Source organism: Colias croceus, chromosome 4, assembly GCF_905220415.1.
Source record: "Colias croceus chromosome 4, ilColCroc2.1".
NCBI classification, from domain to species: Eukaryota; Metazoa; Arthropoda; class Insecta; order Lepidoptera; family Pieridae; genus Colias; species Colias croceus.
Window position 1 is genome coordinate 8,262,021 of NC_059540.1, and position 12,915 is coordinate 8,274,935.

The window sequence follows — 12,915 nt, forward strand, 5'->3', positions numbered from 1 at the left end:
ACATTTTTTGGTTTATTTTCATTTGTAATCGAAGTAAAGACCCCTGGAATTACACTAATATAGGTACTTAAAAAAATAATGGAAATTGGATTGGAGATACCTATTCAACAAAATATTATAACATGAGAGTGTGTGATTTTTTCTAGAACAATTTACCTATAAATACATACAACAACTGTTTAATTAAATAGCGGTAAAAAATAGAAAAAACAAGCTACTTATAGTAAGTTAAAATCATGAAATTATTGTATTGTTACCGTGATAAGTCACCTTGATAAGTGTACAAAGTTTGAATTAAATCTGTCCGTTTGAAGTGGTTCAAAATTGATTCTATAGGTATCGGTTAAACGTACAAGCATACAAACATACAGGTGAAGTTAATATAAGCATGTACAATAAAATAAATTTGTCATTGCTAAAAGTCGTGAAAACAATCAATTTCTTACCAAACGAATCGAAAGAGAAGTTCAAAGATACTTGGAAAAACAAGATCATCTGAGGCAGCTAGCCATTTTCGCCCCAGCAGCCGGAGCGCCGGCATCCTGAAACAAAATTATACCTTAAGTCCTTGCCATAGAGCTCCTTATTGAAACTAATAAAAGCCAGACAGAGATGTTTATGCTATATCTATTACGTCACCTGGCAATTAGCTTATTACGCGAAAGACGATATCGCATTTGCGAAATAATATTGCTTACTTGCGAATTGCGAACACAGGCACAGAACGTTCAAGATGACTCTACAATAATTCATTGTTTCGATTTTAGCTTTTATGAAGTGTATTTGTTTTAGCTAGGTATATAATATTTCTAATAACCTCTTACCTTTTTTTTTATTGGTAACTTTAGACAAGGATTAATTTTATAGTAGAAAGTAATTAGTTAATTTTTAGATAGGTATAGCCCATTTATCGAGGAAGGCTATATATTATGTATCATCACGCTAAGGGCAATAGAATTGAGCAATGCGGGTAAATCCGGGGGGCACATCTAGGCAAATAGTAAACCGTGTTAAAAGTTGTTGTGTCATCGTTTATAAGTTATTGACCGGAGTCTTCAAGACTTAATAATTGCAACACCATTAACATTATGCAGAGTCATTTCGAAGCATTTTATTTAGCCTAATAGAATTTTTTATAAACAGTATTTTTTTAAATGTTTTGCTACTTATTAGTTTTTTCTAAGATTAGGTACGTAGTAAGTGTTTTATCAAATATTTGTAGGGAATCAATATTGAGTTCATAACATTCCGTTGAAAATTAAAATCTATATCAATATCTAATATAATAATCACGATGAAATGTTTTGGGGCAAAGCATTGTTATTTTGCGGTGACAAAATGCATACATGCGTTTAGTTTTCTACTTCTGTATTATTTGTGAAAATCAGACGATGTTTCTGTTTGTCCCATAAAGTTGCACCGTTGGTCTACTTCCCCGGCCGCTGAACCCGGATCGAATATTTTGGGAATACGGGCTAAATATTTGCGTATTTCTTAAACACGTAAGTCGTAACAAATGATACATGGAATGCAAGGTTCTGTATGCAAGGTTCTGTGTGTTCTGGTGTTTTGTGTGTTTATTTATTTTATATATTTACATAATTTAAACAAATAGGTACCTACGTATTACCTACACTTCTATTATATTATATTTAATGCAATCTTCTGCGTGTGTCTGTAATCGGTGTTAGTATTATCAAGTTTTAGTTTTAAATAGGTAATTGATGTGAGCCTAATAAATTATTACTTATTTGTGGAATCTAATCATACTTTTAAAAATATTATATACGTTTAAATTAAATATACGAAACTAAAATCTGAATTTAAAATCATTTTATATAATAATTAGCTCAAAACTATCCTGTTATTATTTTTATTTTGATAAAAAAATTTGGTATGTCGTAACGTCTGTAAGATATTGTACATATAGTTTTTACATTCTAAAATTACATATACACAGTTATTATCTTAAAACTAACAAAGAAAATTACATAATATATTACCTATAGTTATTTTTTGTTATTACTCTAGTAGGAATAGACACGTGTAAATTGCACTTATAATTAATTTGATGGAACTAGGTTGTGTGTCAAACCTTTTAGTTCGTACCGTGGCCCGTGGGTCGTCTGCACCACCCACACGACTTTAATATCGTTAGTGTACTGTATTGCACTCCTGGTAAACTAGTGTTGTAATCTAATCATACTTTTAAAGACTAACTAGTCATACAGGTAACAAAATAATAGTATTAGACAAGGTCACTAGCAGTTGCTAATAATATAACTACTACATGTTGATTGGATGGGATGATGTTCTTTGACGCAATTATAAGCTTCATGATAGGATGGATTTAAGGTTCTATATGAGGAACAACGATCAGGCCATGAGGGTATTTCTTTTAAACGTTATATATAATATCTTCCTATAAGGAAGATATACTTGTCTACTATTTGGATAAAGTCTGTCTACCATACATCACTATCATTGTATTAGAAGTTAAATCTGGACGATTCTGAAGATGTGCATGTGATGTCTAATTGAATTTAAAATATCTCTTTCTTTGCTAATTACCTGCATGGTAAATATTATGTTGAATTCTTACATTTTCTTGTCATTCAGTAAGTTGCATAATTAGGTTTACAAAGTAAACGTTTAGACATTTTACAAAGTAGATTTATTAGATCGTGAAGATGGGTGACGTAGATAAAGTAAGGACAATTATTTGTAATAAACTAATTGCAGGGCAAAAGTTTAAATTAGTTTGGTTAGGTTAGGCGTGGTAACATTAAATTAATTTTCATTCATTAGATTTTACAAAAGTTTCAAATTTAATAGTTAAAACAAATTATTTAATTTTCCTAATACATTTACGTTCAATATACTTAATATTAATATTATATGTGTTGGGAAGAGTCCTGCGAGAGAAGCATATCTACCGCAAACGATTACTATTAGAACTTAGAAGTATTATATGGTACCTACGATAGATGGTAGGAATTTTCCACCAATATTGATTGCGCTATACGAGACCAAAGAAATTAGGTGTGTGAGACAAAAAACAAAATAGTATTAACAATAACTTTTGATTACCGGTATAATAAAAAAATGTTGTTAAAGCTACACATAGTTCAACATTCTTTAATATAGGAAAACCTGTTCAAAAGCCGAATTTAGCATACCTATACAATATGAAAAATTAGGCGCCTCAAATAACAGAATACGTAGGACGCGCTAAACAGCTTAGATTTTTTTTGCAATTTATATTTTTATAAATACCTTTCTATTCTAAAATATTTTAATTTGTTTGTATGGCAATACCAGTTTTAAGTATGAACTATGGTTCCACCGCCAAACCAAACCAAGGTAGGACCAAACCGCAATAGTTTATTTGAAATGGAGTTTACATAGATCGACAAATGCAAAATAGGTACGAAATCTGATGTTCACCCATTTACACTTTCTTAATTATATACTTAAAGGTCTTGATATACATAATATTATTATATAGATAAGTATAGGTTATCTACTTAAAATACTTAAGTTAAAAAAGAGTAATATGTATTTTTTCAGTACAAGTAGAGATAATGGCTCTTCCCTAATACAGCTACGCACTTAGTCCTAAAATAGTAGGTATCTGAAGTACTACGAAACAATGTCAATATAAGTTCTTTCAAGTGATCTCAAATCTCATGTTGCTTAAATTTGAATATAAATCATATATCGGTTACAATAGCGTTGAATTTGCTTAAAGACAGTTTCAGCTTTCATGCAGTAGGTACCCAATACCTATCCGACTATCCGAGTTCCGACTGTATGACCTCAAAACTAAATGGAAGTCTAAAATGAGAAATCTGCTTTGATACTTGTTTACTGAGCAGTGAGCATTGAGCAAACAGATTCAACGGATCGTTGTTAATTTTTATTTTTATGACCTGTGTGGACGGCGAAATATTTTTATTGAAATTTAGCAGTGCGTTTCTAAATGTAGATATGATTTTTTTTTCTTGTAGTGTTGGTTTTTAGCAAAACCATGAACTCATATTTCATTATTTTGCTCAAAACAAACATCTCTGTAATACTATAACTATGTACCTCTAACTATATCAAGATAATATATATTATTGTATAGGTATAGATATTATGGTGTTATTTAGATTCATTAAACTACATAACACATATCCTGATACTTAATTGTCAACAAATAAGAACCCTTTGTGTATAAATAAAACAATAATAAGTGGAAAAGAACCCCTCGTTATAGCAACCTAATTCGTTTTAGTGAAAAGGTGTCGGCGATTTACCCTTTTTGAACGGAGACCGCTCATTCTCGTAAAAACAAAGTGCCTTATGAATATAATCATTATCTAACCTGCTACCTAGTAAATTTATAATTAGAAATTAATTCAAAACTACCATCGGTTAAAATAAATAATCATATACATTAATTCTAATAGATAATTAACCGTATGCACAAATGAACAGTTAAGATTTTATAACAGTAGGTAACTAGGTAAGTGACAATAATAATCTTTCATGCATGTATGTACATGATGTAATAATTACACAAATAAATAGTTATTACGAATTATAATCTTTCATAAAAGTAGGTGCTTTAATTATGTTTTGTATATGTTATGTTGTAATTATTAAGGCTATGCTTAGCATACTCTACAATTATTTATACTAGAATTATTTTATTACACTTGTAAAACTGCAATGCAAAATTAAGAATGTAATTTTTAAGACGCTGCTCAAATTAAATATTTAAGACTAGTTTTCACCCGTGGCTTCACGCTCTTTTCATATAAATTTCAACTTCTATTTCACGTCTTTCAGATTTTGTTTTAGTGGGATAGGATAGGGATAGCAGGATATGTTCCTTGAATATTAAAAAAAAAAACATCTGTTGAGCGGTTCAAGCCTGGAAAAGAGATGTAACATAAACAAACAAGTAAACATAGACAAACATTCAGATTTTCATTTACCTAACGACGCATATAGGTATGTAATGTTCATTTATTGTAGACATTATAACGTGAATTAAGACAGCACTTTGTGTTAAAAGCAAAATTTGTTTGTTTAACCTTAACAAATATATGGAAGTGATTCCGGGTATTCTTCAGTAATAAACAAATTTTACCTGCTTTTAATGTAGTATATGTTTTGCACTGGTATAATATGCACATTGCTTATAAGTTTGGTTTTGACGTGTTCGCAATAAATTTTATAGCAAGTCAAACAGTCTGTTTTGATTGAAGAAATGCAAGATGCAGTTCTCTTTGACGTCATCAATTTGGGTCAATGCACTTGTTCTGGTTTATTCGTATAATATTATATAAAAAGTATGTTTGTTCATACATGAAGAACTATAAGTTTATTCATATTATGTAGCAATAAAATTAGTTTAATTAACATTTTATGACGTAAAGTTTGAATTGGTTGAAACAATATGTACACGAAGAGTCATTTTCATGTAAATTGTTTTCAAGGTAAAAAGTTTGATTAATTAGAGCTTCTTTTATTCAAATTATGAATGAATTGTTCGTCTAAAATATGATGAAAAGACAAGATTTTTCGTTTCTTCGCCCTGCGACGTAATTAATTGCTGTCAAGTTAAATTTAGGTCTGCGCTTTTTGTGGCATTTTTATGCCGGGCCGGGAAACTTTTCGTCGGGAAACTTTTTACAAGAATTCAACCAGAGTAACAAACCATTAGTAGGTATTGTGGTTAACGAACAAATTCATAAAACCGCATCATCAGGTGCTTGTAACTGTGAAACCCTCAAAAATAGGACCGACACGCAGACATTAAGTCAGCAAAAAACGCATTATCATGATAGTAATTGAGCTATAATCATGCAAGATCGCAGACAATATTTACATCACAATGCGCAAAAACTTGATTGTTATGTTCACCTTCGGCTACAAGATAATAGCTCCATAGACAGTCAAATAAAAGTTTTTTTTTAAATTTGTACGAATTTGCGTTAGACACAAAAATATGTCATAACTGTGAATAATACTGTCTTTGAAATCTGATACAAAAAATATATGCGCAGTTATATCTCAACAATATTCCATCACGCAACCACGTACCTATCATTATTAGATTGATGAAAGCAATCATTGTCAGCAATCGAAGCAGCCTCCCGCCTGACGTCACTTGGGTCAACGCCTCGCCATGCGATCTGAGGCATTGAGAAAGTATATTTGACCACAGTAATGTGCCAGTACATACTTATTGGGAAAACGAACCATGAAAACAAATGAAGTCGGTTAAATACACTTTCGTTCTATTTTAGTATAGCTAGTTTATATTGAACTTGTTCTAAAAACATGAAATAGAAAACAACGAAACTCATGCGCAACTCTAGCACGCACACTAACACATATCAGACAAAAATGTACTTTTTATGGAATAGAGAGTGCAAGTTGAGGACAAGCATTTTTACATTGGGTTTTTCCTAAGGCTTCTAATATCCAACTTCTTCAGTCTAGGTCCTAGGTAAAGTCAATGCAAAATAACCTTCTAGGCCATGTTAAACAATTTCACAAATGCAGCTGTGTCGATTCTCTGAACATACATGAATGATAATATCACAATACGTAATAAAATTATACATATTTCGGACAAGTTGAGTAATACCTATGTGAGTCGTAAAGTTTTTAATAACTTCCTACGTACAAGTCAGACTCATAAAAATACTATTATTGCTATTTGAGAAGTTCGCTGAGCCGGTTAACGGCTGGTTTATTGCTAAACTCCTATAGATATGACGTTGTGATATTACCTACGAAACTGGGACGGCAACAGTCAATATTGTCCAGTTATTACTTTGGGGCTAGGAAATGTTAATTAAAAATAACACGTCATAAAACCATAGCTTAATTAACACCTATGCGAGATGTATAGCTCGTAAAGTTATCAATTCACGATTCCGTTTAAATTGTACTATATATTTATAGATTATTTGTAGGTACAAGTCTTATTTATCTTACTCTATTTGTAAGTCATGTCAAGTCAAAGTTATTTAAGGTTGATACTTTATAAGGTGTAATTAGATGTTATATTCACATTTTGTTTTAGCAGTCTTGCAAATTTAAATAGAATTAAGGCGCAACGTTTTAACAAACACAAGGACTTGCTAGTTAGCAGAAATTTTTAAAAATGGTTTTAATTTCATGTCTTATGTCAATTAGTAGGCGAGCATTCCAGAACTTATTTCTCAATGGTTTGCAATTTCAGCGCAGATATTTGAGCTTATTATTTTGGTATAAATATTTCTTTATTAAAAAATACCTAATATTCTTAACGTTCCTGAGATTTTAATCAGAATTATGTTGATTTAAGGGGATATAAATATAAAGTTTATACTGTATAAATGAAAATCCATGTCAAGGTGACGGAAAATAGAACCGTTATATAATTTATTTTCACAATGCATATTATAGAAACTAAAAATTTGCCGCGAATTTCGAGGTTATGCAAAACATAGAAAAATATCAAAACCACACCTCAATGTTTTTCTTGAATAAACATTGAAGCGGTTATGAAATTCACACAAGTGTACGTCACTGAGAGAATTTATAATAAAGTGAATGTGCAAAATATTTCACAAGGTGCTGACTGCAGGGGTTGAAGGAAGTGCTAGAAAATCGAGTGGCGTGATGAACATTAACCAATGCTTACCTAACGTAACAGTTTGCCAACACTATCAGATCAGTGAACAGAACCGTTATTGCTTATAACTTTAGGAGTAACACGGAAATCGTTAACGAACTAATTCATCTTAAGAATGGGGATCATTTTTGATTTTTACAATAGCCCGGTTCTAATTGTGAAGCATTTAGATACCAAGATTGTCTTGTAAGATTAGAGATATTGTTCACATTCACCGTATACATTTTTCTTTTAGATGTCAAAAGCATTGAGGTAGGGAGCGAGTCCTTGCAATGGAATGGAATACAAATGACTGAGATAAAAGACACTATTTACATCAAAATGGAAAAGAGCACAAAGGATAAGCCCTTGTGAAAAATGCTATGAATTTGTGAACGCACATAACTGGCAAACAATCTGTGAGGTTGGTACCTACGTGGTATCTACTATGTGAAGCTCTCTGCTGTAGTATGAACTTCAAAAGCGCCACACTGTTGAATATTTAAAGCCACTCTGGTACGTTTGGAATTCTAATATGAGCGTGTAGCGCTTTGTAAGATTATGAAGCTGAAATTCATAAACATTGTTTCGAACAATCCGTCACATAATCGCAGTATAATAGGAAATTGCGCGGTAAGAATTTTCGTTTGTATGGCAATTATCTTTATCTTGCCAAGAGATAAACCAGAGACAAGCAATAAAGATATATTTTTGTTATTACATTACTGATAACTCCGTTTTATGTTTACGTAAAGTTTTATAATTAGTTCAATAAATACTGCAAAATTTAAATATCTAACTGATGTGTAGTCCATTATGTATGACCAAGTAGTAAGGGCATAAACCGCAAGCACGTTATTTGCATTAAACTACAAGACATATTATATTGCAATACAAAATGTGACACAAACGCAACAGTTGTATACATACCTATCTACCAGATGTACAAATAAAACAATTAATTTATACCTTCATAATTCATTTATACAATCATACACATGAATCTATCATACGCTGAAAACAATGCCTATCTCCGCATGAAAGGAGATATACGGCTGTAAAGCATAGAAATGTTGTTCTATAAACGCCAAGGCAAGATGGATGTCCATTGTCCACCAGCATTGCATTGTTTAAAAATATTACCGCAGCTTTTCTCTTTAGCTTTTAAATTTCATACGGATTCGTAAAGTGCATTAAAATTGTTTGTAAATTGCAGTGCGGCATTCAGTGAGAACTTATTTCGTAATTATTCATTGTGTCATGTACTTAACTATATATTATAAACCTCCAGAATTATGTAAGTATTTGATATAAATGCACTCTAAAGTCTAATGATATGTACAATCACTACATAGTATAAAACAAAGTCACTTTCTCTGTCCCTTTGTATCTCTCCCTCTGTCCCTTTGTATGCTTAAATCTTTCAAACTACGCAACGGATTTTGATGCGGTTTTTTTTAACAGATAGAGTGATTCAAGAGGAAGGTTTAAGTATATAATTTATTAGGTTTAAGTCAAAGCGGGCGAAGCCGCGGGCAGTAAGCTAGTGTTACATAAAGTCATATTAATTAGTCTGCCTAAAAATGCAATTTGTTTCAAGATACAAAGAATTTATCATACATATATTTGATAAAATATATATAGAACTAATAATAATAGAACATTTTATATTACCTCAAAGTCCTTAAACGTTCTTGCGTTATTTATTACAATAAGATCATTAATTATACAGAACGTTAATCAAGATTTACGTATTTAATATATAATATTCTAAAGAAAGCGTGAGAATTTAGTGGCTTTTATAGATAGTTATGGATTGCAACCTCATAGCTGGGTCCACACCGGACGATCCAGCGATCCCGTGATCCGCGATCCAGGATCGCGGAGCATGGATCCTAAAGTGATTCAGCCAGTCTAACTCTTGTACAATATGGAGTCACACGTACAACGGCGGCGTCTTGCCGTTGCAGCAGTAACTTTTATTATACTTAAATGTTTGCGCAAAAAAAACAAGAAAAAGAAATCGATGGTTTTGGGTGAAACAATTTTACTAAAATCAATTGGCATCTGGGACTCAGCTGTACGTAGAGTTAGTTTCAGATGAAGTTGACCACAATTTTGCAAGAAGAATGCTAATCAATTTGAGTCTTGAGATAGTTATTGGACTTTCTGAGATGTCCATGGTGAGGTGGATCGCGCGAACCAACACAAGTACACAACCGTCCACACTGCGCGCATCACGCAATTGAGGCACCTTTGAAGCGGGCACAAAAACCGACCGCAAACGGATCACGCGAGGTAGGGAGCGCGGGCTCCAAAACGCGTGATTGGATCGCGCGCGGCACGTCCACACCGCCTGCATCTTTGGATCGGATCGCGGTGGATCGTCCGGTGTGGACCCAGCTAATTGAACATTTGCATATTTTATGGAGATATTTAATATGTTTAAATTAGTTTAATTAACCCGTATTATGTACATCTTTTTATTTTCTAAACACGTGACACGCTTTAGCCTTGCAGTAGTAATTAAGATAACATCCACATTAAATGTAAAATAGCTAAGATTTTGTATGTAATCTGCTTAATTATATAGGTACATATCGTAGAAACGTGTCTGAAACATAAAGTCTGAATACTCTGATTTAATCCTGCTTTTTAAAATAACAAGTTCTAGTATTAGAATAAATTATAATAAACATCAATAAAATTTTCATTTTATACATGTTGATTTTTTGCACACTTAGTTAACGTTTTGTACAACAAAAACAATTGTTTTTCCATGCCATTAATGTCCAAAATTATAAATCATTAGTGGTAAAAAATTAAATTTCATGTCTGTAATATGTTGATTTGGATAAAAAAGCGATAGCTATATGTATACCCAAGAAAAATGTTCTTACGTATTGAATTTATGTACCTACTTATAGACTTTGTTTTTGCAGTAATTAAATATCGCGCTTTTTATTTATATTTTTTATGGAAATAACAAAATATAATAGTGATCCTAAACTAGATGTATAAGCTGTAGGTATGAGTGTATGTGTAAGCTCATTTTATATTTCAAGCAAAAAACCGGTGACGATGAAGACAAATTACTAGAAAATCTCAATCAACCAAAATATATCTATTATCTTTAAATATGTTTTTTTTTTTAACTGATGACTTAATAATTACTGCTGTATTGTTATCTTCAACAGCTATCTTTATTTAATATTATGCGAATTAACGACTTCAAATACTCATCTACGATCAATAATAATATCAATCTTTTATAATAATAGATATTATCTAAGAATTTAGTGTTACTGAATGATAATTCGTAGATATTTATAATTGAGAATGCGTAAAAAAATTATGTAAAAAAAAAAATATGATTAATGGTATCTTAATTTATTCATTGAGCATAACAAAACATGAAATACTTTTTTTGTAAAATTCCGCTCTATCTTAGTACCTACACAGGTTACTACTTACAACTAATCAATGCGTGACCGTCGTAATCTTGACAATGAATATCGATTAATTTTATATACATTTGCGGTTATGGCCCTTTTTATACAAGACATAAATGCGTGTTTTTCCATCACAAACTGTTGTGCAATTTAATGCTTTACATATCTGTGGTTTTTTGCTAATAATTACCTTTCAACAACTCGTGTGTGACATGTTTTGTCTTCCTTGTTTAGTCTAAAGTACAGGATTTGTAAGAATAGACATGAATTAAACTCGTAAATGACAACAGATAAGCTGAAAGAGTGTGAATATGGTGACAAAAACGCACAATAAAAAAAGAAAAACATTGTTCAAATACTTTTCTGATAACACAGTTCACGACCAACATTAAAAATATTTTATTGGATTGTGAAAGTACTTTTACGTCAAAACGAATTTTCTGTATGTAAATTATTGTATATCATATTGTTCCTCGCATTCATCGCCAAAGAGTATTTTATAGGCAATTAATTCTGGCATCCGTAGCTTGGTAATATTGAAGGGACATACAAATATTACACTATAGTATAGGTCAGGATTGGATGGATGCCAGCTGTAGTATCACCTAATACATCACACATAATAATTGTCGTTCTTTATGATATCTAGGAGTAGGTTTTGAACATGATTGTAAAATTAATTCCCAAACAAATTGAAATATACCGTTTAATATCTTTGATGCATAGAGCTCGAATACATATATCGAGAAGTAATAAACTTGATAGACTCAATACACGATAGCTTTGCCGCAAAATGGACTTACCGTATAGTTAGTTTGATTTCCTCTGTGAGCTCTGAGTTACGTGCACTTTCGTAGAGGAAATGTGCTTTATGAGGATCAATACTTTGTAGTGTTCCAATTACGGAAACAGTGAAGTATTCTTGTATGGGTATTAGTCGGTGAACTAACGAAGTGGTAGTAATTATCTGCTATCTCCAGACACATAAACCTCGTCCGCTAAATAAACTCTATACCTATATACTAGACACCTAAAACAACGAAAAAAAGTTACAAAAAAAGACAATTTTGTGTATTTTATATTATACATAAATATATTTTACATTCTAAAGAATATAGAAATAAACAAGTGAAATAAATGTTTTGAATGTGCAATCTTTTTTTAATACCAGTATCTATGTATTTATTGCTCATAAATCAAAACCTTAATCACGATAATTTGCTTTACATACCGCACGATATAAAAATATACGAGATTATTTATACAAAGAGGGTCTATCAGAAATAGTAGGCTATAAATAGTTTAGCCATAGTATAAAGAAAACAAGTAGACCCACTCCCGGCGCTTAGGAGCGCACTGTTTCAAAACTCGCGAGTAGCAGGATTGTCGCTTGTCACGTTGATATTTTAAATATATAATCACTGTATAGACAAAGTACAGTCACCGACGCGACGCGACTGCTCGCAATGGTGCGGCCCACACGAGAACGGTCCATGAGAAGGAACCGAGCGGCATTGTGCGTAAGCTTGCGTACGTACATGAACGGCGGGCATGGCCAAGCGCTCCGCGCACATAGAAAGGGCCGTGGCGCGATGTACCTTTGTTCGAAAATAACCTACTTGTTCTCTTTATACTATGGTTTAGCTATACGACTAAGAATTACTTGTGAACCGCCTACGCTCATCTAATCTACTGTAAATATCGATTCTCCACAAACAGGGAGCAATCGGGAGATTTATTTTGTGATCTTACTTTGACTCCTGTGTAGGCGTTGGCGCCAACGAATTATTTTTTGTCAAGTGA

The 12,915-nt window shown here is 32.0% G+C and overlaps 1 protein-coding gene across 4 annotated transcripts in view; it reads right to left on the reverse strand.

Moving 5' to 3' along the window:
- LOC123690915 (diacylglycerol lipase-beta) overlaps nt 1-12,915 on the reverse strand; it is a 42,564-nt gene that overhangs the window by 9,965 nt on the left and 19,684 nt on the right. For all 4 annotated transcript variants that reach the window (XM_045635057.1, XM_045635059.1, XM_045635056.1 and 1 more), the window contains exon 2: nt 447-542. In XM_045635057.1, coding sequence (XP_045491013.1) covers nt 447-541 — 95 coding nt within the window. In that variant the 5' untranslated portion in view covers nt 542. The remainder of the gene's footprint in view (nt 1-446; nt 543-12,915) is intronic.